Here is a 27751-nt window from a genome sequence, read left to right on the forward strand (position 1 = left end):
ATTCTGGAAGCAACCATGTCAATCAAATGCCTACTTCAGCTGTGGACAGGCAAACCAGGTCAGTGTTTCAGCTTTTCATGTAACCTCCTGCCTTCCAAAGCAAACATCAGGCCTGAGCTTTGCTTATTGCAAGCTCGGGTTATTTTCTGTCAGTTCGGTACCCAATCACTCTTAACACTCACCTAGCCTAGCAACTTTCCCCTTGACCAGGCTTCCCAGCACAGGTGCCTCTCATGACACCAGTAGGGATCGTTCATAAGAACAAGGCACTCCCCTTTTGCACAAGTAGCCAAAGCCCTTTGAAAAGCTGGCAAAGTCCTGTGACTGGGACACAGAGGGCTGTGACTGGTGGCGAAGGCACAGTAGTCATTGCCATTCCCTTCCGACATCTATTCCCACAGGGCTCACAGGCGCTGATCTGATGAAATGATTTCTTGGCTGGCTTCCGTCACGGAGCTTGGCGAGACTGAGCACCTTCCGTGCGGTGCTGCTCCGCCGGGGCGACGGCTCAGGGGTGTGCACCCTACACCGTGGACACACCCAAACGCTACTCTCACACCCACTAGTGATCAAGAGCCTTGGTGAAGCAGGAACTGAGTCTCAGGTAGACTCTGACAAAACCAGAAATACGGCCTTGCGGGGCGCCTGAAGCGGAAGCTCCCACTCTGCTGTCGCCGATGTGTGTCACCCACCAGGAGAGGCAGCTGTCAAGGCTCAGGACAATTACTGGAAGAGCTGAGGGAAGCATATTAGAAACCATTCACCATCACCCTCCACCTCGAGGAAGCTAAGAGGTAGACTTGGCCTCCCAGTGACTCGGCACAATGCACAAAGTCAATAGGATCTCATGTTCTCCCTCAAGCTGCTCTCTGAGATGTAACTTACTCTCTGTGAAGGGCGGGGCTATCCTTGTTCAATGTAAAGTTGTAAAATCGAGGCTGTCTTCCTGTTGAAGAGATGAACTGTCTCTGCCAGGATGGATGTGTAGTCCCTTAATAAGCACATGAGGGTCCCTTTAAGAAGCTAGATGGGGGCTGGAGAGATGGCTTAGTGGTTAAGAGCACTGGTTGCTCTTCCAGAGGTCCTGAGTTCAATTCCCAGCACCCACATGGCAGCTCAAAACTGTCTGTAACTCCAGTTTCAGGGGCTCCCATACCCTCAGACATATATTTAGGCAAAATACCAATGCACATAAAATAAAAATTAGTATTAAAAAAAAAAGAAGCTAGATGGATGTTGGGACGTGCACTCAACTCTCAACACAAGCCATGGACGTTCTGTAATGGCATGGCGCATGCAGGTGGGGACAGTAAGGGACAGGAATCTCTGCAGTCACTCTACCACTGGTCCATAACCGCTGTGTGATACTGCAGCAGCCACAGAGAAGTGGGGAGGAGTGAGGAGGAGGAGGAGGAACAGGAGGAGGAGGAGGAGGAGGAGGAGGAGGAGGAGGAGGAGGAGGAGGAGGAGAAGGAGGAGGAGGAGGGCCAGGGGAAGAGAGAAGGAGAGGACAGGCACAGAGACATGGATGAATCTGGTAATGTATCTTCACTCCAGAACAGAGTTCTCTATGCCTCTACAGCAGGTAATTAACCAGCTCTAGGCCTCTAGAGCAAGCAAGTAATTAACCATAAGCCTCTGCTCCTACACCCCAGATACTTCTGGTGACAAGCATGACCTTGAGAAGCCAACTCCTACTCTGTCAGAGAATTTTGAGGGTTTACCTCACGATGGATTCAGGTCTTCTCGTAATAACCAGAGACTGTCCTTCACCATCTCAAGAACCAAAGGCGACAGTATTTGCCTTAGAGGTGAAGGTGATCTCCATTTGGACAACAATAACAAAAAAAAATCAAGTCAATCACGTAGAATACGGGCCTGCCTAGCTGAGCGCCACACACACACACACACACACACACTGTGCCACTTTATAACTTCAGCAGTCTGAAGAGGGAACAGGGTGGAACCCTAAACAACAATGCAATCTGTTGTTACAAGAAAATTAAGATAGGCTTATGGGCTTCTAAAACATTGTAGTTACACAGTTACCACCAAGGATGATAATTATCCACACTGAGCCACAAAACTGTCTGGAGAGCTTCTGATGGCAATTAGGTCATTAGGAAGGTCTGATCCCACCTCTCACCACTTCCACAGATCTACCATTGCGGCACTTCATACGGCAGCCTGGTCAGAACCATCCCCCTGACTTCCTGAGGCTGCTCAGATATGGTTCCGTGTTTGCTTCCTTTGTTAGGAGAAAATGTTCCTCACTTTGATTCATAAGACCATAATTAGGAAAATTTTTAAAATATATTTTTAAATACCAATATGCATGCCACCTCCCATACATGTGTCCGTGTGCATGTGGTATGTGTGTGTGTGTTCATGTGCATGTGGTGGGTGTGTATGTGTGTGCATGTGGTGTGTGTGTGTGCATGTGGTGTATGTCCATGTGCATGTAGTGTGTGTGTGCATGTGGGGTGTGTGTGTGTGTGTGTGTGTGTGTGTGTGTGTGTTGTTAGGAACAGAACCCAGGTCCTCGCACTTGATAAGCAATTAAAATATTTTTGCAATAATTTTACGTTTTTAACATAAAAGAGAAATAAAAAAAAAGTACTCTCAGTGTGAGCATGAGTAAACTAATAGAACTTACAGAACAGAATCATGTGTTGCTGAAATAAACAGATTAAAAAGTATGAAACTGGCATTTAAAGCAACTATGCATGCCCTCCAAGGTGGTCAAAAATCATGTTGGGGAGGAGTGGGCAGGAGCAGAAATTTGGGGACTTTTTTAAAAACACAGCAATTGCTAAAAACTAAAAATCTACTCTGTGAAATTGTTTCAAAACCACATTCCACTGAATTATAGCTCCAGGCTGTTGAGAATGGATGTTTTCCCAGAGCTGAGTATATGCTTAACCCTGGGAGAGAAACAGCAATGTCAGACATGCTGGGAAACAACCCCGGGAGGCGCAGGCAGCCGCACCCCTCACAAGTGGCACCCACGGTGTCTTTACGTCCAGCCTTAATCAGGATCTGATAGTTTGAGGTGCACACTGTGTGTTCTTAAGGAGTCCAGGAACCCTGACATGGACACCCACGTGGCTGGGGGCAATCGGGTGACTCATCTGAGCCAGGGTGGGAGACTGTCACACCAGCTGTTCTCTGTTCTCAGGGTTTGGGTTAAAGTCACTACTCTGCTGCGCACAGGTATGTGAGCGTGAAGGTTGGGTGCAAAGAACAGGAAGGGCAAAGGGCAGAGGAGGGAGAGCTGGAAATGACGGGCATGACTGCTTATCTCACGGCCAAGCACCTTGCCCTTGGGGCGGGGACGAGGGTCCTCCATAGTCCTGTTCGCTTTGGCAGCATATAACTTCCAGGCTCTGGCTGATACCACTGGAGTGAAGTTTCCGAACATTCAAAGCCTACACTCTGCGCTCCAAACCATCATGAATCCGGGACCTACAGCTGATCACAGGTGATAGTGTGCAGGCATCCTAGACTCCAGGTGTGCCCAGGGGTCACACCCCACAACAGATTTATCAAGGTTCCCCTCCGACCCCCCAGCTGGGCTTCCTCCATTCTGCTGGCTTCCCTTTCCTCCCCAGCCCCTGTCCAACCCCACCCCGTCTCTTCCTTCAGCTCCAGTCAGTCTTTCATGGGGCCTTCTTTTTTTTTTTTTTTTTTAATCTGAAAAACTAACTCAGATGTAAAAATTATTTAAGATAAAGGTATATGATACAAAATACAGTTAACAAAACAGAGCACATATCTAGCCTTGGGTTCATTTCCAACACTAACCACCACAGACACACATACCAGAAAACTAATCAAAACAAAGAAACAACCCTACCCTAACCCCCACTACCACCAAAGCAGTTTTAAAATTATCTGTCTAGGGTGGCCATAACAAAGGCCAAGGCCAGAATTTCTGAGAGGAATTTTTGTTGTGTTTTGTTTTGTTTGTTTTTTGGGTTTTTGTTTTGGTTTGGTTTGGTTTTGGTTTTGGTTTTGGTTTTAGAGGCAGAAAAGGATTTATTTCATCTTAGACTCAGGACAGGGGCCCTGAAAGCAGAACTGCATACTATTCCACTCACCATCACCAGTGAAGGAAACACAACAGGAACTTTGGAGGAACACAGCTTTATGACTCCTGCAGGCTGCTACTTAGCTAGCTAGCCTTCTTACATCCAGAACCATCTGCCCAGGAACCACGTGGTTCCTGTGCTGGGGTCCTTCTTTTTTTAAAAAAGACTTTTTATGTCTTTACACTTAAAGTCAGGGTCAGTTTTACATTTCACAGATCAAAGGGAATACACACTCAACAGAGTCATGGTCTTTCCTCACAGAGCCCTCAGGTGATATTTCCCTAAGATTCAGGGTGACAAGTTCTGCAGGGGTCTGAAAGGTCAGTGTAATAATATGCTTCATGAACAATAAACCAGGGCTTGCCTGATGGAACTCTGAGTCAAAGAATAACTTACAAGGGTCTGAAAATACAACTGTGTATATTTATATGTATACAAGTGAGTCTATAGTGTATATATATATATATGCATTATCATGTGCTCTCTCTCTTTCTCGAACACACACACACACACACACACACACACACTCTTCCTTCACAAAGGAGGATCACTACAAGATACAAAGACTTTTTATCTAGCCTTAATCAGGATCTGATAGTCTGAGGTGCACACTGTGTGCCCTAAGGAGTCCAGGAACCCTGACATGGACTACTGGTCCAGCCCCTCCGAGGCACAAAAAGGACCTTGGTGATCTAGCACACTCCTTCCCCACCTCTCTAGTCCCCCCCCCCCCTTCCACTCTGCACCACAGAACCTGCACAATGTTACACTGTCTCTTGACTTCTGGTTTCCTGCCAAGAACACGCATTGCCCTCCAGTAAGCCCGGCTGCCTCTTGCTCATCCACGGGTCTTGACCTGGATGTCTCTTCCTACGGGAGAGATCCCCTTGAAGCACTTGTTCACACCTGAGTTAGACGCTGCCTCCCTCCTCTCCCAGGGCTTGAACGTGAACCTGTCTGTGCTCCACACTACTGGACTGGAACTATCAAAGAAACCGCGACCCTTTCTTGTCCACTGTGCCTGAACACGAACATCGCCAAGGACAGGGGCTCAATAAATACTGCACAGATTATAGTCAACGTTGACTGGTTCTCTTGAGTTATACCAGTTTTCCTCTAACAAAGAGTTTCCACCCACGATCTGGAAACATTATTTATATATGATTTTCACAGCACTCTCAATGTCCCAGATAAATCATAAGACATCAAGGGCCATCAACAGCAATGAAGAATCCCTGCAAGGTTTCGAGCCTGACATTAAAGAGGCTTGCCTGCTTAAGGGAGTAAGCTATGGGATAACACAGACCCTAGGTAGATAGCCAGTTCTTCTCATTCTAAATCCTTAGTTCTTAAACAATGTGGGAGGGGAGGGGACCACTGGAGAAAGTGGAGGATTATGTCTCTGAACAAGTCTCCTCTAAAAGTCAGAATCACCAACTGGATGAATGGATTTGTTAGGGATTGTGGTGTCCACAGTGCAGGGAGGATGAGACCCTTCCCACTTTATCAGCTCTCTCAACAGCCAAACAGTTACCTATTACAGACGCTGAGAATCTATCAGGGCTCTGTTTATTTGGGAAGGTGCTCTGGGTTTTTTTTTGTTGTTGTTGTTGGTTTGTTTGTTTTGTTTTGTTTTTTTTGTTTCTTTGTCGGGATCACTCTACACAGCCCTGGCAGGCAGTGAGCTCAAGGCAAGCCTCCTGGCTCAGCCCTCCGAATGCTAGACGTAACAAGCACACAGTGCCACATCTGGTTCCCTCCAGCTCCGTTTGTGTTTCTGCCATCCCACCAGCAACCCTATCAAGTTCATCATGGCCAGAGCCAAACCGATGAGCGGTTCTCTCATCCCCACGTGATTACGGAGACAGTGTCTGATCTGACTCTAATCCCACCTTGCATAGCCATCACTATATCCTCAAAACATGACTCTCCTTTCATTCCTCGGCTCAAAACCCTCCGCGGGCTCCCTGAAACACTGAAGGAAAGCCGAAGTGTATTTCATGATCTCTGAGGCACCTCCCTTTCTGGCCTGCCTTTCCTCTTCCATCACGGCTTTCTCTATTCTCTCTCTCTGCTGCAGCCTCTTCAACATGCCAGCCACACCCCAGCTAAGGGCATCCATTGGTATTCCCACTTCCTTCTGCCTCCAAACCTGTTGGTCACAACGCTCACCGAGATCTATCCCTAGTCACCCTGGCTAAAACTACATCCCCTCCTCTCTTCACACCCACCCGTGGTCCTTCCATGCAGCAGAGATCACATCTGTATGCATGCAGTCAATTATACCAATCAGCCATCCGCTCCCACCAGGCCATCAGCTCCAGAAAGAAGGAAGCTGCAGCCTTGTATATCCCCTGCTGCATCCTCAGCTCTGAGGACGGTGCCTGGCACACAGGCAGTACTCGCTAACTTTAACGACAAACACTGCCCATTACCAGACTTGATAGGTGAAATAATGGGGTACTCTCAGCTCACAGACCCTGAGTGGAGGACAGAAACACAGCTCCTGACAGGATTCAGGGACACCGTACTCAACTGAAAGCTTTTTTTTTTTTTTTTTTTTTTTTGCAGGCCCATCAGAGCTGAGAAACTAGCAGGCTTTAATAGATATTAAACCATATGCAAAAAAAGAAAAAGTCTCTCATCTTATAGTAGACATCATTAAGTGATAAGGGATTCTGTTAACTTTCCTTGAGAAAAATCACACCTGTTTCGAAGGTTGGAGAGGCTGGTGGTGAACAAGTACCAAGCCAGGCCAGGCCTGCAGAGTCCAGAGCCTCACCCTTGGCCAGCCTAGCTGCTCTCCTCACGGCTTGCAATGGCAACCGTAAGCAGGCAGAAAGCTCAGAGAACCGGCTCTCCTGTCCACAGAGCCTCTGCAGCCAGATGTGCTGGCCAGCGTTGCTATCTCACTAAGCAGTGGGCAAGACTCCCTGATCCTTCCAAGAGGCACTGTGCGTTCATTGATCAGCACTGCATCTGCGCCCTGCTTAGACGCCATCCTGGGGCCTGAATGCTCTGGGTTCTTCCAGTCTGCGGCCAACCATTTAGGATGCACCTATGGGAATAATCTGGGGTGTCATGTTCATGTATATTGCATCATTTCACACTCAAGTTTGAGGCCCTGGATTCCGGCTAACACTCCTCTGTCTTAACACATCTCATGCTCCAAGCGGCATGAGATTTGCATTCATTAAGACATAAGACAATCAGAGCACTGCAAAGAGAGGAGGAATTCTGTCATCCTAAAGGACTCTGTCATCCTAAAGAGTGGAACCCAGCAAGACGCTCACCCCCCAGAATTGAAACTTGGTGTGGGGGGGGGGGGGGGGCGTGCACGTGTGAATGTGAGTACACGTACACGTGGGTGTGCAAGGCAGAGATCAAGCTCAGGTGTCATTCTTCAGGAGCAATCCCCCTTGGGGTTTTTGTCTGTTCGTATTTCTGTTTTTGAGCTAAGGTCTCTTCACTGGGATTGAGGGCTAGACTAGCTGGCCAGTAAGCCTTAGATCCTTCCAGCCCTGTCCTCCCAATCCTAGGATTATAAGTATAAAATCACCATGCCCGGCTTTTTACTTGAGTTGAGGATCTAAACTCAGGCCCTCATGTTTTGTGGGGCAAACTTTACTGACCGACCTATCTCCGCTAGTCCTTCTAACACAGTGCTTCTCAACCTTCCTAATGCTGTGACCCTTTAATACAGTTCCTCATGCTGTGGTGGCATCCAACCATAAAGTTATTTTCGCTGCTACTTCGTAATTATAATTTTGTTACTGTTATGAATTGTTATATAAATATCTGTGTTTTCTGGTGGTCATAGGCAACCCCTGTGAAAGGGTCATTCGACCCACCAAAGGAGTCGAGAACTACAGGCTGAGAACCACTGCTCTAACATTTTTTTAATGCTATCACCATGCTGAGTCACAAAACCCAGACTTCAAAGTTAGACCCTGCAGAGGTTATGGAGTGCTTCTCTGGGGTATGACATCTCCTCAAGAAAGGACTCTGCACTCTTCACAGCTGGTCTCTCAGCCTCTACCCACACCTCCCCTACAAAGGCCTCCTCACTTCCACAGCCCTTGTCGGCACACTTTTCCCAACCTCTGTGTTATTTTCTCATTATCCAATGAACTAAGAGCAAACTTCTTCAACATTAGTGGATCACAAGTGGTTCACGAAAGACTGAAAAACACTTACCTAGCCATGTGCCCCACATGCAGTCCTCCAGACCTGAATGAGAGAAACCCTGAAAACCCTTAGCAAAGGGCTAGCATGCTACAGAGAGCCTCCATAAGCACCATATCCCTGAGCAACTGCAGGCTGCCTAGAGACAGGCTTCAATTCAATGAAAACCCTGCTCCTAGCATGAAGCAGAGCTGTTGGTACGAAACTGAACATCTACACACCCTTCTTGATTTTGAGCTTTTAGGAAGGAATGAACAGTTGACTAAGACCTAATGAAAACTTGACAAAATGTCATCTATTATGACCATCCATGCATGTATGCACATAGATAAATATATACATATAACATGTATTCACACATATACTTAAGCCTATGCATTATCTACACATTTACAGATCAAACTGAAAGATTAAAATGACCCCTAAGTTTTAGAAAGAAGTTTCACAATTTTTATCATGGGGAGGTGGTACTCCAATTTTTTAAGTGCTGGGAACACTTAATTTCTTAGTTCTGTTTGCCAATTCAGGGCATTGTGAGGATAAAAAGGACTTCAAGACGATTGGTAATTTAATAATCCAATAAGGATCCCACTAAGTTGCCCCCAAATTTGGAAACATAATACAATTTAAGCGGCACATGAAATTTGATAATACAGATAGAAACAGCTCCAGCTGGGGGCCAAGACTACACAGTCAGTACTCTGTAGGTAAACTGAGCCAGGAGGACCCAAAAGCCTGTGTCTTCACTGAAAAACAGCTACCCAGAGGTCTCCTGGGTCCACCCAGGCAAGGGTAACCCACCTTAGCAATCCTGGCACACAACTCTATGTTGCAATCTTAGAAGTCATGAAAATAGATAAACAAAGATGAAATTGTAGACTGAACACGGGGTACTAATTAACTGAAGAATTAATACGCAGGAAGCCAATTTACTCACATCTCATAGGTATATTTTCATGAGAACAATTAACCTAGAAATGTTGACCACGGGAGATGTCAGAAACTGTCCCACAGGGATGTTTTTGTTTGGTGCATGCCAAGAAAAAAAAAAAAAGAGGCCCTACAAACAGTTTCTTAAAATTGGTAAATATCAACTACACATAGATTTCCAGCTTCTTCTGAAACAATACAAACCAAAAGTCCAAAGACCTGCAAAGTTCAGGTCCACAGTCGGCAGAAACTGAAGGCCGTATGTGTACCTGTGTTTGCTACAGTCTCCACCCCACCCCACCCCACCCCCCAACCCCCACCCCTACCCCCGGTGTCTTAGGTCCCCAGCCTCCATTTCTAACACTGCACCTGGCCCGACCCGACAGCATCTGAGTTTGAGAATCCTGGTGCACAGATCGTGACCCTGCCTGGCCCTCAGTGCTCACGTCTGAGTCTGACTGATTCTGGGACCGTACACCGAGGACAAAACAGTTTCTCAGGCCAGGCCTGGTAGCACCTTCCAGTAATCCCAGTGCTGCAGAGACGCGAGCAGGAGGAACAAGTACTCAGTGCCAGCCTGAGCTACACATACTACTGAGACCTTACTCAAACAAGGCTGGAGCTGCAGATCAGTGGCAGCATACTTGCCTAGAATACACATCCTGGCTTCCATTCCCAGCACCATTTAAAAAAAAAAAAAAAAAAAAAAAAACTAAATAAGTGACTTAAGCCTGTTGAAGGGAGAAACAGACCCATGAAATACCTAGGTCTTTGTCCTAGGTTTCCCCAGGTATAGCAACACAGAAGATCACAACCAACAGATATTCTACACACGGGGTGGAGCAGCCAGCTGGGAGTCCACTGAGCCAACCACCTTAACTGCCCCCCTGTACGCGCCATGGAAAGCGCACTCAGGAACTCAGGTCCAGCGACCCATATACTTAAGCATGTCAAAAAACATCCCTGCGAGAAGAGCATTCCTTCCTAATCACTCCTCACGCATCAAGTTCAAGCCACCTTGTCAGTGGACATTATGTGGAGGGTCTCACTGCTCTCATTTATTTCTGCTTGGCCCCTCCGAAAGGGGACAGACTAACGCTTCTGGACTTACAGCCTGCACCAGATCACCTGACGATGCTGAGGTTCAGGGGCCTGAGCCACACACCCACGTCCCCAGGTGATGCTGATGCTGGGCAAGCTGGTTCCAGGGCAGTGGGGCGTTAAGACACTAGGAGGCGGTACAGATACCTGTCTGGGAAAGGGTCTCTTCAAACAGTCAGAACCATCGGGGGTCAAAGATAATGGTCACCTATTCGTAGGCCCCCGGCATGTCTCCCTGTTCCCAGCCCATTCCTGTCGGGATCCAAATCAGAATAGAGGCTTTTTCTTTCTTTTTCTTTTTTTTCTTCCACAGAGATGTCTGTCTTTACCAGTCGGCTTTGGGTAAGGTGCTTCAAGCTGGCTGAGGTGCTCACAGTTTTAAGCCTCATCGTCCCCTACGTCGCCAGGCACCCCAGTAGTGGAGAGTGGGTATCTTTCTGATGCTCGTTGTTAAGCATTCTAAGCTTGGGGTAGACGGGAACTTTCAGAACGGCTGCTCACAGATGCGTCATCTGTTCACAGTTAGGGACGGCTCCTGTCGGAATCCATGGTGCTGACAGCTCCAACAGGTGCCGGGGAGCCAGGCCCTCCCAGCACACCATGTTCCTGCTCCTCTGCCACATCCGTCACGCTCCCACAGGCTTCTCACTAGACCCTCTTGTTGACACCGTGATTTGGAATGACCTCGAGGGGCCAGGGCGACGGCTCAGTCAGAAAGGGGCTTGCCTCGCAAGCATAATGACCTACAACCTACAGTAAAAACAAAAACAGTCAGGCACGGTGGCATGTGATGGTAATTCCAGCAGTGGGGAGACCGGCAGGTCCACAGATTCCCTGGTCAGTCAGCACGGCCTCGCCGGCACCAAGCCCCAGGTCTCAGCAAGACACTCTATCTTATAAACAAACAAACAAACAAAAACAAACAATGACAAGGTAGATAATGCCTGAGGAGCAGCACCTGCCATTTTCTCCTGGCTTGTACACACACACACACACACACACACACACACACACACTCCTGGCTTGTACACACACACACACACACACACACACACACACACACACGCGCACGCGCACGCGCACGCGCACGCGCACGCACACACGCACGCACGCACGCACGCACGCACGTGGCGCATGCACTCAGGAACATGCTTGTGCATGAACATACTCAAACACACAAACCCATATCCCCACACACCTCTGAGAACATATAAGGTTGTTCAATTAGTACATATTTAAGTTGGAAACACACATTCGCTCTCAGTTGGAAACACATTCACCCCCTGCCCCCTAAACACTAACTTTCCCCACACTGCAAACCTCTTAAGATAGGAAATAGATTGCTTCCTCTCACTACAATCTTTTCCTCAGGAAAACATGACTCAGATGACCACGCTGCCTCCTTTCTGATAGATAACACAGGGGTTTTCCTCCTGGAGAATGACAGTCTCCTTGCCTCAAGGCAACCAAGAAACTGGGCCTGGAGTAAAGTAGAACTTGCCAATTATTTGCCTTCAATTCCCTCCCTCTTTACCCTTCCCTATTGAGGAGTGAGACACTGAGTGTTTTTAAAAATGTGCTCAACTCTTGCTTGCTGAGAATTTCCCAAAATACCATCTATTCAACGAAAACGGCTCTGTTTTCTAAAATAAAAATTAGGACAGTCCATCGGCGAGGCAAAATATTTTCAGTCAGATCTGCCAGTTCCTGCACTCAAACCCTTTCAAAGTTTTCAAACACAAAGCATTCTGCTGCCTCCGGCCTATTGGTCTGTGCCTTAGAGGACCGCTTTGTCTGTCCTGGGAAACATATCTGCATCTGAACCTCCTGGGCACAGGTTAAAAACTGTTCTGTTAGCCGTTTGAGTCAAAGAAAACAAACCGGGCCAAGACCACTTTCACAGAAACTCTTACTCAGAGAGGAATGAGCGACTTCAGACACTGCAGCTCCCAGGGAACGCTCCAGAAAAGAACAAGGATGTGAATAGCGCCCGTGAAGGCAACAAGACAAGGGCTGAAGGGCCAGCACACGCGGCAAGGCAGGAATCGGGGCAAGGGCAGGCCAGAGAACTCACCTAACCCTGGTAGGAGGAAAAGAGAGAGACAGACATCCCAACTGCAACTGCTGTGTTCAAAGTACTGAGATTTAAAGAGGTGGGTAAATTATCCTAAACTTGACTTCAGAGTCTAACATGACAATGTCACAGTCTAAAACAACACCTGCAGCTATTGTTCCACTATAAATCCACTTCTGCTACAAGAAGCCAGAACAAGCTTTCAGAAGCCAGATCAGAGCTGGGCGGTGGGGGTGCACGCCTTTAATCCCAGCACTCAGGAGACAGAAGCAGGTGGGTCTCTGTGAGTTCAAGGCCAGCCTGGTCTACAGAGCGAGATCCAGGACAGCCAGAGCTACACAGAGAAACTCTGTCTCAAAAAACAAACAAAAAACAGAAGCCAGATCAGACAAGGCCATGCCCTGCTTTTCATCCCAAGTACCAAGTTTTCCAGCGCCTGTCCACAATGCGCACAAGCCCTCGCGGCCTGCTCTCCTGTCTCTCTCACAGCCCCTTCCCCACTCCACCTACCACCCCATCAGCCTTGTCCTTCACAACTCCACCAGCCTTCCCTTCCTCAACGCCCCTCCAAGCTCATTCACTCTGCAGGGCCTTGGCACAAATCACTCTCGCACATGACCGTCCTCCCCCTATTCTTTCCACAGCCAGTTCCTTCCTATCGGTCACATCTCTGTGCCATCTTCTCAGAAAGGTGCCCCTGATCACACCATCCAAAGGAGCCCTTCACCAGCTGCCTGGTTGTCCTCCACATCTCTGCACTATTTTCTTCTTCACACTTAACAACTCAGATTTCCTTCTCATCCATCTATGCAGCGGTGGGTGACTGTCACCCGGTTGACTGTTGTTACCCGCCACATCTATCAGGCTAAAAGCAGCTGAAAGTCTGTCCCCAGAGCATCACCTGGAACTCATGAATCACCATCAGCCTCCACAGCCATGGGCTCCCCACTCTGGCTTCCCTTCAGCAAACTGAAGTGATCACAGATGAAACATTTAGGAGGAAAAATTTGTCTGTGCCAAAGATGTATACACCTACTATTCTTATTATTATTGCCTAAGCAGTACAGTTTCACAACAACCCATATATCCTTTACATTGTATACTATAAATAATCTAACAATGGTTGGAAGCATAAGAGAAGGCGCATGTAGGTTCCACACGAACACTGTGCCTTTTTACATACGGACAAGGTGATATCCAGGAGTCCTAACATCAAACCTGCGCAAACAGAGAGGGATCCCACTTGTTAAATTAATCTGAAGCACTCTTTTCTACCACAGCACAGAACGTCACCACAGCAAGAGCTACCACTACATGGTTTTCAAAAGAGAAGCCACCCCATCTTTTTATACCCCCATCTTCCCACGGGACACAGGAGGGTCCTCTCAGGAAAGGAAAGGGACATGACCTGGAAAACCACAGGGCAGAAAACAGCTGATAAACCCACTTAACTTGCCTCCTGTCTACCAACAAAAACAAAGGAAGACCTGCTGTCACAAATGATTATGTGACATGGGAAAGGTGACAGCCAGTCACAAGGATGCTGAATGCTGAAATAAAAATTATCCAATTATATCCCATTCATTCACTTGGAAGTGTTATGAATTAATAATAAATAATTAATCATAAATAATTTATACACCATATACTATGCCAAGTGTTCTCCATATATCGTCGTATCTTTTCATTCTAACTAAAATCCTGTACGCTGGTTATGATCCGTCCCTTTTCCGAGATGAGACCCATGTAAAGACGAGCTTGGCGAAGTCACATGGCCAAGTTTTCCAACCTCTGTGTGTCACACGCAGGATATGAGACAGGTTCTATCTCCCTCCAAAGTCTTGTGTGTCTTCAGTCCCTCAACCTGCCCAGCTTCCTTGCCCCAAGCAGTGAAATGGGTACACTTTGATGAATCACGAGAGCACCAAACAGGCTTGTAACAACTGCAAGTGTTGTTTAAGAAAGATAGACACTTGTGTACACACGTGTGTGAGTCTACCAGCCAGATGTGCTAACTGTATCACTCAGACAAGAAATGTGGCACTCAACATAAAAATAAAACTGGGTTGAGGGGTGAAGCTCAGGGTCTAGCATGCCCAAGGCTCAGGATTGGATCCCATCACTAGAAAATAAAATAAAATAAAATAAAATAAAATAAAATAAAATAAAATAAAATAAAATAAAATAGTATTAGTGTACACACACACACACACACACACACACACACACACACACACACACGGTTAAGAAAGCCAGAGAAGAAATGGCTTATTCTCTTGCTGAGCTCATGTCCCAACTGCTGGAAAGAGAAGTTCCTAATAGCAAGGATTCTGCAGGAGCTGCAGCCGGAGCTGGAAGAGCAATTTCAGCCCCCTGGAGTCACACAATCCTTCCCACCAACGCAGGTTAGAAGGAGCCAGACATTTAGTCCCACCAGGACTGGAGGAAGGAACCAGGGCCTGTGAACCCGTCTCAGCTCCTGGCCTCCTGATCTGGGACAATTCACCCAACTCGCAAAGCCTCAACTCTGCACCCCCAGCGATGGGAGCAGCCCGGGAAAACGGTTAAAGGAAGGGGAACCTGGGAAGGGGAACCTGGGAAGGGGAACCTGGGAGGGCTCCGGAGAGCTCATGGAAATAAAGCTGCACTTGCTCCTGTCAAGCCCAGAAAACGGCTAAGCCAGGGATAAAACTCCAGAAAAAGCAGAAACGGGAGAAAAACAGAAAAAGGAAAGGGAGATGAGACCACAGACATTCCCAAGCATGGCTAGCTTCGACGGACACAGGAAGAAGCGGCAGCACAGACAGATGGTGAGGCAGGCCAGAGAAGGCTTACAGCAGCACCCACCAAGGTGAGCTTAACAAGTGAGTCTCTGATGGCCGAGGCAGGACAAGAGGAGGTCCCGTCCCCATCTCCCAGGATATGGGACCCAGGACAGCCAAGCTTGGCGCGACATGAACTTCTAAATTTTGAAAACTGCTGTGGTTATTTATCCCTGACATGGCATTTAGTGTCTCTTTCCACCACCAGCAATATATATATACACACACAAATCTCAAAATCAGCTGGGAGCAGTAAGCTCCACGTAGTCACAGCCCAGAAGATATGACAGGCCAAAGGCCCATCGTATCATCCTCAGTACAGCTGAGCTGCATGGAACAAGCACCAGTCACGGCGAGGACTGACCCTCACAACACCTCTCCATCGCTCATCTTAAAGAATAAAAAATAATAAATAAAATCCAAAGTTGTTATGAGCACTCCGAAAGTCCCAGAGGATAGATAAAGATTCACAGGAGCAATGGCTCATTGACTCTGCTAAGCACTACATGTGCTGTTGCTAGGTGATGTCTATAAATAGAAGCACAAGCCTTAAGGTTGCCCTTTCCCGTCTTAAGGACTGGCCAGATCAAGGATCCTCAAACTAAGGGGGAGTTACTGTGGAACTCAAGCGCTGATCTCGTGTGAAAGACCAGCGGCCCAGTGATAGGGGAGAGGCAGGAACCTACCAGCTAACTTTGAAAACATGTTTTCAGCTGGGTGCTACAAGAGGGCGTCCCCACCTGTGAAGGGTATGTGGTGACCAGGGGATCACATCAAAATAGACTCTGGTGTGGCAGGCCTGAAAACGTCAGAGGCGGCCAATGCCAGTGTTCACGGACCAGATGCCAGGTGGGTACGGGTGGTGGCAGGAAGGGTCATTTTAACTGTCATGCTTGCTGGGAAGTGGAATGACTCTTAGAGCAGATGCCAAGGGGCCTGGGGGCGTGCCTCAGTAGATGAAAGTGCTTGCCAATCAAACGTGAGGACCTAAGTCCCATTCCCCAGAACCCACGTGAAAAAGCCAGGCACAGTAGTGCACACTTATAAAACTGAACTAGGGAGGCTGAGACGGGAGGGTCTCTGCAGCTTGCTGGCCAGCCAGCTTTGCTAACAACGTGAGGAGCCCCGGGTACTAGCAAGTGACCTTGTCTCAAAACACAAGACAGACAGCACCCGAGGAATGGCATCTGAGGTTGACTTGCCATTCCACATACACATGAACACGCACGCACACACGCATTCACATACTCACACAGAGCAAATGGGAAATGTGGACTGATTGTTCGCCCCGTATTAACAAGAGGTGCACAGGGAACCTTCCCGATGGGCTACAGGTGCCACTCCAGTTCTCTGGCTGGTTGGCAAGTGGCAGAGAAGCCTCCCCAGCAGAGACCAGAATCTGCCTTATGAGAGAGACCTCACTGCTCGGAGAACAGTTCATGACCTGAAGCTATAGGATAAAGGGAAGGAAGCAATAAAGAACACACAGCATAGCAATTTATGGAGCACTTACATAAGATCACAGTCAGAGGCATAACCGGGCTGCCGACCGAGCTGACGGCGGTGCCCACGCTCCCAGCCAGCCACTCGGCTCCTCTGACTGGCATGAGGCATCACAGAGATGAAGAGATGGAGAAGGGCTTCAAAGCACACACTGCTTGTAAATCCATGACCCTGAGCAAACTCTCTTCCTGCCTCCGTTCCTTTAATATGGGCTAACAATGGTACCTACCTCTCTGCTTGGGTTTTCTGAGCATTCAAAGGAGTGTGTCTACAGCGTGCTCTTGAAACAGCATCTACCACATAATAAGTGCTTCATTTAATGTTCTTCCGATATGGTGATTAAGGAAACTTTAATTACTGAAGTTCAGGAAACAGAACAGAGCCAGAGAGGGAGTCGACGGGCAGAAGTTTCTGGACCTACGGTAAAATGATGACCCTACATCTCCTGAGACCTCCCCTTTCCGGTGATCACGGAGGCCAAAAGAAAAGGTCTGCCCTCCACTGGAACCAGTACTGCAAAAACCTGGCCCCCGTGTACGGTAGGGAGGAATGACCGTGCCCAACAGTGTGAGATGGCACCTTCTAGCTGGCCTGCACTGTGAAACCCACCAGCCCCTCCATGAGCGCACAGTGAGACCCTTTAAGGTTGCGGATACGCTGTATGATCGGGACGCTGTATGATCGGGCACTGCAGGGAAAGTAAAAGGACAGGCAAAGGCCTCCAATGCCACCTGCTCGACCTCAGAAGGGAAAAGTCCCCGTCACTGTCCGATGGAGACGGAGACAGTGACTGACGCTAACACGGGTGCCCCGTCCGCTGGTCAGCGGAAGGCTTCCAGCAGGAGCGCCGATCTAGCCAGGTCCTCGCTCAGTATCACGCTGACTGAGAGCCGCCAGTTCCGGCTGATCATGGCCAAGAGAAGGAGAGGGACACTGGGCAAAGCAGAGTCTTCCTTCTCGAACCCATTGCCCAAGAGTGTGAAAGCAGAAATGCAACTGGGGGCAGAAGTCTGTCACAAAACTAGTATGTAAATGAGGCTCAGGGACAAAGACCTCATCTATTTTAAGGTTTTGACCTGAGGATACTCAAGAGGAATGAAAATATGACACTGTTTCTACAGCAGAGCAGGCCTGCGGCCAGTCAGTAGGAAACTGGCTTGTGCCCTACTTGAAGTACAGCTATGATCACAGGCCCACACTCCATGTCCAATGCCATGTGGTAGACACTCAGACTGCCTGTCAATACCTCGGCTTCCTTCCTTCCTTCCTTCCTTCCTTCCTTCCTTCCTTCCTTCCTTCCTTCCTTCCTGACCATACTCCAACTGTTTTAAGGCCACAATGTACCCAACTAGGGGCTGAAAATGTGGAACAGTGGTAGAGTGCTTGCCTACGCGTGAGTCCCTAAGTTCAATCCCCAGCACCACACATACACAAAAAGCGATCTTCAGTGACCGGCTCCCTCTCCAGCCTAAAGTGGTCACGTCGCCATTCTGACAATGGAGATGGAGACCCGTGTGACGTGAACGGGTTTCACGGGGAACTTTTTAAAGGGGAGCCTTGGCTGTCACTGGGTATGGATACTAAGTGTCCTTTTTCCTGCTGACACAGGCACAGGACCTGGGACAGAACAGCCATCTACACTGAGGTGTAAGACCACAGGCTATGCCACACAGACATCCCAGGAGACCAGGGTGACAGAAGCCCCTGGGCTGCCCAACCTCAGACTCTTGTACAAGAGAAGACTAAAACTCACACTTGCTTAACGCAATGGTTCTTCTGTTGTGTGGCTGCCTCGACATGTTGTAAAATTTGCAAAAAAAAAAAAAAAAAAAAAAAAGCCTTTAACCAAATTGTTTAGTTGGACATGTGCCACGAACTAAGAATTCATCTCCTGTCTGCACAACTTTCTGACACACAGAGACCATGTAAAATAATGTGTGTGTGTGTGTGTGTGTGTGTGTGTGTGTGTGTGTGTATGCTAGAGGATTCTTGCCACCAACACACGATAGTAACACATTATATCATGAGGATGCTGTGGCCTACTCCTAAGTGTCTTCAGAGTCTCAGTGTACTCTCTGCACTGCCCTGGGAAGAAAATCCTGAGACAACGGGATGAAACAGCATGGAACCACTGAGGTCAAACACTGCACACCAACCAACACCAGGTGTGACACCGGGTACACAAGGAAATGACAGTTCCTGCCGCAAAGGTGGTTGTGCCCGTTAAAATGAGTTGATACTTGTACGATAACTATCCAACCCTGTGCCTGGGACTGTTAATATTTACCCGGCATCTATTCCTATCACGGTGAAACTGGTAATGGTGTAGCCAAAAGTTAGTAATAAAAGCCAGATGGGCGTGTTTATCCAGCACCCTGCATTCTTTCTTAACATGAATCTGCAATGTTGACATAAGCCCGAACTGTAGATGTGGCTGAGTGCAGATAGTGCTTTTTTCACAGTGCTCATAACTGCCACATTCATAGTCACACAACATCAAGAGTGGCAACATCTACGTGACAAGCGGCTTGTCATGGGGAAGTATTTATAAAGCGGGAGCTGGGCAGAGAGACTGGCAAAGACAGCTAAAAACAGCCCCCAAGCAAACAAATGGCATATGTCCATTGTTTACTAAAAAGCCAATACATGTGAGACATTATAGCAAAAAAATCTTCACTTATTAGAACGTGCAATCGGGAGGAACACAGCCTCTTGCCATTCAAGAGTGAGGCGAGTATTTCTACCTTTTATCTTTTTTTAAGATTCCAACACAGAAAGTATCTAGGTCTTCCTATGAGGTCAAAAAGGGCACAGAATTGGTAGGATGCCACCAAGTACCAGCACAGGTATGTAAACTGATAAGTGGCATCAAGGGTCCTGAGCCACACACACAGCGGCTCATACAGGGCAGCAGAAAACTTTTCCAGATGAAAGCAATCTCAACCAAGCAAGCCCTAAGGCCAAAGGCCAAAGATACCCCAAAATATGTTTTAACCTTTCTTCTTTCAAAATCAATAATAATAATAATAATAATAATATGCAAACTTAGATTTTTTTCTCCCCATCTTAAGAAAGGATGAAGGGAAAAAATAAAGAAGGTCTATCTATCTATCTAGAGGGTGTTAAGATCTCACGTCATCACCCTCCTGTTTGCTTGTTACCATTTTTCTGGTTGTACATTATCAAGTAGGATGGCAGAGGCACAGGAAAGCCAGAGCGATCCTCTGTCGCCTGTTCATGAGACTAGAACAGCACCGTACAACAGAGACAGAATGTGAGCCACAAGCATGAGCCATGTCACCGCAAAAAACGATAGCGCCCATAGTTAAGAAAATTAAAAAGTGAATGGCTGGAGTTCATTTTAGTAGTCAATTTTATTCAAAATACTACCATGTCAATACGTAATAAAATATGAAAGTTGTTAACATTCTCTATTCTGTCTTCACACCAAGTCTTCATACACCCACTGTGGCGCATACACAGCACACGGCCATTCGGTCAGCCAGTACAGTGGAAGAGGCCATCTAAGAAAGTATGCGGTGCCCTCCTCCAGAGAAGCCGGGAATGATCAGACATACACCAGACACTCAAGTACCGGGACATCCCCTCCCAGTGGCCTACACGAGACACGGGCTTCAGAAACCACCGGAGGAGTTTCCACTGTGCCCCAGCCATGGATGGGCAGGGTAGTTTGAAAGATGACCTGAACACCTCAGCATCACCTACTTCCCACGTCTACCGGGATGAACAAAAGCAAAGACAGCGCACTTAACCAAGTGTAAAACACGCTACAACTCCAGTAATTACTGCTGAGACAGGGTGCCACTCCTCACCTGCAACACCAAATAGAAGTGGGGGGAGCGCGGGGGGGGGGGGGAGCAAGTAACTTGAAGCAAAAGTTGAAGTAAGGAGGTGGGACCCCCCCCCCCCCCCGAGAACCCACTGGTTAGTTTCAGTGGACTCTATTCTGTTGGAAAAGGACAAAGAGAGTTGAGCCTCTTCTGGCAACTGTCCCTAGCAATCACGAGAGAAACGATAAAGTAACAGGGAGCCTTCCACTCCCGCCGGACCGCCCAGCACCCACTGGGTTTCCTCTTCCCAAACACTGTACAGAACTGGACTGTAGTTCCAGACACTCTGCTCCCTCTCGGGGCTTAATTGGCCTCAAAATGCTGCGCCCCCGGGGGGTCTTGGCGCCTCCAGAGCTGAGTCCCTGCCTCTGCGGGAGTCCTGGCGCTAGGAGTCTCTCAGGCACTGAAAGCCAGCTCGCCCTCTCCAACCCAAACAGACAGGCTGGACTGGCAGCAGGAGTCTCTGTCTACCTGCCCAACCGCCCGGTCACGCCCGCGGACTGCTCCGGGCCCGCAGCCTTTACTAAATCCAGCGGCAATCACCCACACAAAGACGCCTTGTGTCTGTCTCTGCGCTTGGCGACAGGCAGCAAGTCGCGGCACGGTACCCGAGCAGGGCAGAGAGGGTGCCCTGGCGCCAAATCCCCTAGTCCCGCGTGCCCAGCCCATCTTTCACGGAAAGGCCATCCTACTGTCCCCTGGCTTAAATATGGGTGTCCGATCCGCTGCACAGAACGCGCACCCCCCCCACCGAAAGGAACCGCACGGAGCAGGCGCACCACATAGGGGCGCACAGGCCGCTGGGCAGAAGTTTGCTTTGTCGCCCGCAGGAGGGGCCAAGCACCCCAGTGCCCAACTCCTGGCCCGCCCCATCTCCCGGGCTGCGGGACGCGGGGAGGTCCTCCACGGCCCGCTCACCTCTAGTCCAGTCCACCACTTGTTTGGGGCTCCACTTGGTCACCGGCTCCATGGCAAGCGGCTTCACTGCCCGCGGGGCTGGGAAGTCAGCGGCGGAGTGCTGCAGCCTGCGCCCGCGGTTGTCCCCTGCGCGCCCTGGGCGTCCGCTCAAGCCTGCATGGCCGCGGTCAAGCGGGCCATCGCGCTGCGGCTCAGCCAGGGGAGTGCGGTCCCGGGCCCTGTGCGCACGGGACAGCTGTGTCCGATGTGGCTGCTCCTCCGGCGACCGCCGTCCAGCTGCAGTTCCCACACGCCGCTCAGGGATCCAGCCGCTTCTCCGTGACCACCGCAGCTGCGGGAGCACGGCTGCGACCTCAGACTCCAGGCCGGGGCCGTCCAGGCACGGGACTCTCCGGGCTAGGAACTTCGAGCTCCGCTGGCCCTCCGCGGCTCCTGCGAGCGGCGTCCGACCCCCGAGGTCCCCACTCCGCGTGCGCCGGCGCCCCGAGCCTTCCCGCCAGCCGGTCCCACCTCCTGCGCCACGGTCGCAAGGCCGCCCGGGCGGGGAAGAACGCAGAGCGTGCGCGCTCGAGTTGCAAAGTTTCAGCTCTGCGCGGAGCTCCGGGGAATAAAAGAGGGGGCGGGGCCGAGCGGGAGCAACACGTGGGAGGGGGCGGAGCCGAGGCGGGAGCAACACGTGGGAGGGGGCGGGGCCGGGACGACGGGGACTCTGCTGACTTTCTCCTCTGCATCCCGGCTCCGGTCGCCAGGGCTCTACTTTTCCTTTCCAGAGTCCGGGAGAGCCGATTAGCTCCGAAGAGGTCCCAGCCTAGTGGGAGCCCGAACAGTCCGAATCCTCCTGCTGAACAGATTTTTTGTGTAACTGAGATGCGTTATGTTCTCGTCTTAAAAGTTTCGAATCAAGGTCTTGCTCAGCCACCCAGCCGTCTTCATTTTACGTTTCCTGAAGTAGACCAAGTTGTGTGTGTGTTGGACAAGAGGGTGACGGTGTACCCACTTGCTCTCAAGGCTGTTGGCCGTGTGTCGGCTCTTTGGTTTAGTAAACAGCAGAATGGCAGTTTCTTCGGGCTGTGTTTTGCCATAATGTAATGCTCATATTTTCAAAATGACCTAACGCTCGATTCGGATTAGTCATTAACCCTGAGGCGAAATGTGTCAGTCAGCAAGCCAAAAAGAAAAAGAGAGAGAGAGAGAAAGAAATACCCAGTTTCTGCCTCTGACGAGGGGAGGAGAGCCCTTTCCACACTACAAGCCTCAATTTGGAAGCAGAGCCTGGGTCTGGGGAAAACCCTATAACCGGTGTTTACCTCCCTCCGGCCCTCCCTGCTCAACCTCCCACACACATGCATAGACACTCCTTTGGCCCCTAGTGAGTCGTCTTTCAATTATAGTTATTGATTTCCATCTTCCCCTTGGCGACTATTAACCCTATCCAGGACAGAGGCTGCTTGGTATTGGGTAGGCTGGGCTGGATCTGTTCTCCCACTTCCTACTCCCTAGCTCCTGTTCTGAGGGAGTGGTTGGTGCTTATTCATTCAATAAACACCCGCAGATGCATCCTCTGTTCCAGCCACTGCGTTCCCTCAGTATTTGTCGTATTGGGATAGATGCTGTTTAGTGCACATAAGAATCACGGCCAATACCCAGCTCTGTGTGTGTGTGTGTGTTGTATAGTTGTATGGTGTATCGTGTGTAAACTGCCTTCGCCCTCCTGTTATGCAATTCATTTACGCAATAGAAAGGTGCAACTATCAAAAATAGCAATTTTTTTTTTTAACCCAAAGTAATTAACCAACCCAGAAACTTGGCAAAGGCCATGAAAAGATCCCTGGTAGTTGTTGCCCCTTTTTTTAGAAATGATCTTTGAGCTGTCTCTTTCCTTAACCATGTTTATGGCCGCAAGAGTGAACTATCTTAACCTTTGCTCAGTGGGAACTGTTAAGACAGTTTCGACAATCACTGTATGATCCTGATGACCAAGCTAGTGATTCACGTACGAAACAGTGCTGCCTGAGGAAGGGGGCGTGACGTAACTAGAACCAATAGAATCACAAAGAGAATCAAGGGCTGATGATTTTGCTGTAGAATTTTACTTGGTGTTTTGACCGTGTTCTCCAGTTCCTTTGCATTCATTGGAACTTTAAGAGCTGGAATTCCAGAGTCCGGTTTGCAGAATTTCGACCCACGGTCAACACAATCTACACTCAGCGCATCCCTAAACAGAACACGCAAAGAAGAAAGCCGCGTTAAAGATCTCCAACCTGGAAGGCCAATTAACTATCTAAATGAATTAGCGATCCATTTACCCTTCCAGTCCTGCAGGCTAATGACTATGTAAATCAGGCCTCCTACCTTAATTACAGCTGTTGGCATGTGAAAGTTTGGAGGTGTGCTGACAGCCTGCCCGAATGCAAACTTGACATAGAAAGTCTAGCATATCCAAGACGGGAGATTTTAGATAAGCAGCCACAGAAACTGATGTGTATACAAAAAACAAACAAACAAACAAACACGATCGTTTACCCATTTGCCACTTTTCTTTATGCTTGTCCCCAAGGCCCTGTTGTTTTGTACCCACCCTCTCCAGCAGGAGCACCCTCTGTCCTGCCCACCTAGATAATCTCCAGGTTCCTCCCACATGCCTAGGAAACTGAACAAACCTTCTTTTGGTTGAATCCAATGTGTTCCAGTGCTGATACTAGGACCCATCCTCCCCTGTTTCTCTCTCCTCTTCTCTCTGTGAGCCTCCTTGCATATTTAGGTCAATTATTCAATCAACAAAATAGGTTCTGAATACTTGTAACATACTGGACTGAGAACAAGGAAGATTAAAAAACACACCACTAGCCAGCCGCTCTTGGACACCGTGGGACTTTCCCAGGGAGGGTTTCCTTCTCTCGCCTTTAATCAGAAGACAAGGCCCAGGGGACACAGAGGGACCCGGACAAGGGAGTTTGGGAATCAATTTCACATTAACAGTTTGAGTCTCTTCAAAATGTATTGTTATCTTTACTCGAGAAGTAGGAGCTAAGCACTCTGGAGACACAGCTATTACTATAACTACTGGATGAACGCAGGAGGAAAAGACCCCGAACCCTTCCGCGGTTCAAAACACTTCCCATAATGAAAGAAATGTGAGGGCGTTCAAATGCCAGCTGCTCCAAACGCGTTTCCTCTCAGCTGAGGTTCCCTCCCTTCGTGGTGATTCTATCACGTTTCTTTTCCATACTATTCTCAGAGCATTTAAAATCATTTAATTGTTTTCCCACCTATAAATTGTCTCCCCCTTGCTTATCTCTTAGCTTGAAAGACAGCTAGTAATTCTGCAAATTTCCACCCGAGAAATATCCTACAGTGGCGGGGGGTAAGGGGGTGTGGGGGTGGAAGGGGGTGTGGGGGTGGGGTGGGGAGACAGACAAGTGTTCTTATCTATGACATCACCTGGCTACAAAGTCATCAGTTAACTCAATTACCCTGGCCGCTGATGAGCTTGTCTCCCACTCAGTTACAATGGGTTTGGGTGCTTCACACCACAGTAATGAAATTATCTCCCTAAATACACAAGCGTCCCATCAGATAATCCAGGTGGTGGAGTTCTCAAACTTTTTTTTTTTTTTTCATTGAAATAAATGCAGCCGCACTTGCTTGAGGTCTTTTGATCGTTCGGGAACCCTAATGACGTCACCCTGTAGACAGCAGGAGAGCTGATGCTGGGCTTCCTTCTCACTGACTCCCTTCTCTATCCCACAGACCAAGGCCAAGTGCATAAAGATTCAAAAGCCTCATGTTGTTTACTGTTATTATTATTATTTTATTTTTACTTATTTATTTTGTGGTACTGGGGATTGACCTTAAGGCCTCGTACGTGCTAGCAAATACTTCACCATTGATCTGTATCTCCAACCATCTTTTGGCTTTTTTTATTTTTAGCCTGGGTCTGATTAAGTTGTTCCAGGCTAACCTTGAACTTGGTTTGTAGCCCACTTAAGCCATGAACTTGTGACCCTTGGCCTCAAGCTCCAAACTAGCAGGTATTACCAGTATAGACCATCAGCCTTGCTTTCACAGATTTATTTCCCAGTGCTTAGGAAGGAGCCCGAGGCCTTGCCCATGTCAGTCCCTAATGCTGCGACCTTTTAAAACAGTCCCTCATGTTGTGGTGACCCCCCAATCATAAAATTATTTCATTGCTACTTCATAACTGACGTTGTACTGCTATGAATTGTAATATAAATATCGGATATGCAGGATATCTGATATGTGTCCCCCAAAAAGGTCACGCCCCACAGGTTGAGAACCACTGATCCAGAGGCACGTTTTGTAAGAGTTGCTATATGAAGCGATGCTCACAAATAGTTAATCCTTTTACCCTCCAGTGCTAAAGTAGCTAACAGGGAGTGTACTGCATAGACAAGGAACAATGAGTCCTGTTTCCCACCCCTTGGACGCATGGTACTTTCTGTCACAGCTATTAGGTTGCGGAGTGTCTAAACAGAACAGAATGTCATTCCCACCAGTGTTCTTACAGCTCCATATGACTTCTGTAGGACTCAAACGAACTTCTGTAGGACAAGCAAACATGACAGCGTCAGTGATAGACTCAATAATCCTTGTCCCCAACACAAGTTCCGTGTGGACAGTGACAGACAAAGGCATAGAGTGGGAAAGTGTGGAAACCCTTCTAAGTCCTTTTGAAAAATCAAATTATTCCAAACAAATCCTGAGCATTAGAAATAAAACACAGATTTGAATATCATAATTCTCTAGTATGAACAAGACAGGCAAAGATAACTGTTTCTATACGGCTTCATTTGTTTCTTATTTGGTTTGGTTTAACAGAAGTAATTTATGAGGCTATTTCAAGTCAAATATAAGCCGGGCGTGGGGGGTGCACGCCTTTGATCCCAGCACTTGGGAGGCAGAGGCAGCGGATCTCTGTGAGTTTCAGACTAGTTTGGCCTACAGAGTGAGTTCCAGGACAGCCAGGGCTATATAGAGAGGCCATGTCTTGAAAAACAAACAAAAAAAAAAAAATCAAATCAAAGAGAAATATATGTATCCAAATACTCAGACCTATAATGAAATGGTTTTTATGAAGAGTGAGTTCAGTCTTAAGTTATCCGCTCTTCCATTAATAGCTAAAAAGGCATTTAAAGGAGGCCAACTTCTGCTGGTCTCAACTGAGTGTATTTAAATGCTATGGTCATTTGTGACCAACCCATGTAGATTCTGGCTAAAACATTCATTCATGCTTCTTGGGGGGCGGGGGGTGTTGAGACAGGGTTTCTCTGTGTAACAGCCCTGGCTGTCCTGGAACTGGCTTTTTAGACCAGGCTGGGCTTGAACTCAACAGAGATCCGCCTGCCTCTGCCTCCCATGCACTGGGATTAAAGGCGTGCGCCACCACTGCCCCGCATGCTGCTTCTTTTTGATCCATAGAGGTATGAGTCAGAACAGGACAGTGTTCCTTTGACTTTCCAAATTAACCCCGCCCATCTGCATGCATGCGTGTGTGTATGTGTGTGTGTGTGTGTACACATTCTTGTGTGTTCATGTGCATATGTGTGCATGCTTATGGAGATCAGAGGACACCAGGTGTCCTTCTTATGTGTGTGTGTTTGTTTGTTATAAGAGAATCTTGTTCTGTTTAGAGTGAACTTAGGAAAAAGGATATACTCTCCACATAGCTGGCACAGTCTGAAGTTTAGCTGACTTTTACACTTTTCTCATTTCTTTCTTGTGGTGGTTTGAATGTCATTGGCCCTCCGTAATCTCATGGGGAGTGGCACTGTTTGGAGATGTGCCTTTGTTGGAGTGGACTTGTTGGAGGAAATACGTCACTGTCGGGGCAGGTTTTAAGGTTTTCTATGCTCAGGATACCACCCAGTGTCTCGGTCAACTTCCTGTTGCCTGCGAGATGTAGGACTCTCAGCTACTTCTCTGGCACTATGTCTGCCTGCAGGTCGCCATGCTCCTCACCATGATGGTGGCGGACTGAACCTCTGAAACTGAAAGTGAGCCACCCCAGTTGAATGTTTTCTTTTATAGGAGTCGCTGTGGTCATGGCGTCTCTTCATAGCAATGGAAACCCTAGCTGGGACATTTCTGTACCACTGAGTTTTACAGTTATTTTTGCAAAATTGGAATAATTCAAAGAATGATGTTACCTTCAAAAACTAATTAATAGACTAAGAAACTTAAAAGCACTCCCTCCTGAGAAAAGAGCTCCTTACATTGTTGGCAAATGCCCATTATCTTCAAAAGTCCAGAGGTGAA

General features: G+C 48.2%; 1 protein-coding gene and 1 long non-coding RNA gene across 3 annotated transcripts in view; both read right to left on the reverse strand.

The window, feature by feature from the left end:
* Cnksr3 (CNKSR family member 3) overlaps nt 1-22046 on the reverse strand; it is a 96581-nt gene extending 74535 nt beyond the window's left edge. The window contains exon 1 of the mRNA XM_059272796.1: nt 21476-22046. Within this exon, the coding sequence (XP_059128779.1) occupies nt 21476-21527 (52 nt within the window). The 5' untranslated portion in view covers nt 21528-22046. The remainder of the gene's footprint in view (nt 1-21475) is intronic.
* A 1518-nt stretch (nt 22047-23564) lies between these two features.
* On the reverse strand, nt 23565-24858 carry LOC131918311 (uncharacterized). Of its 2 annotated transcripts, XR_009380940.1 has the most exons (4): nt 24745-24858; nt 24136-24287; nt 23828-23950; nt 23565-23690 (listed from the first exon to the last, which is right to left on the reverse strand). It is a non-coding gene; the product is annotated as an uncharacterized LOC131918311 (long non-coding RNA). The 2 variants fall into 2 exon arrangements; XR_009380941.1 differs by lacking the exon at nt 23828-23950.
* Nucleotides 24859-27751: the final 2893 nt, after the last annotated feature.

The sequence above is a fragment of the Peromyscus eremicus genome, chromosome 8b, assembly GCF_949786415.1.
Source record: "Peromyscus eremicus chromosome 8b, PerEre_H2_v1, whole genome shotgun sequence".
Taxonomy (NCBI): domain Eukaryota; kingdom Metazoa; phylum Chordata; class Mammalia; order Rodentia; family Cricetidae; genus Peromyscus; species Peromyscus eremicus.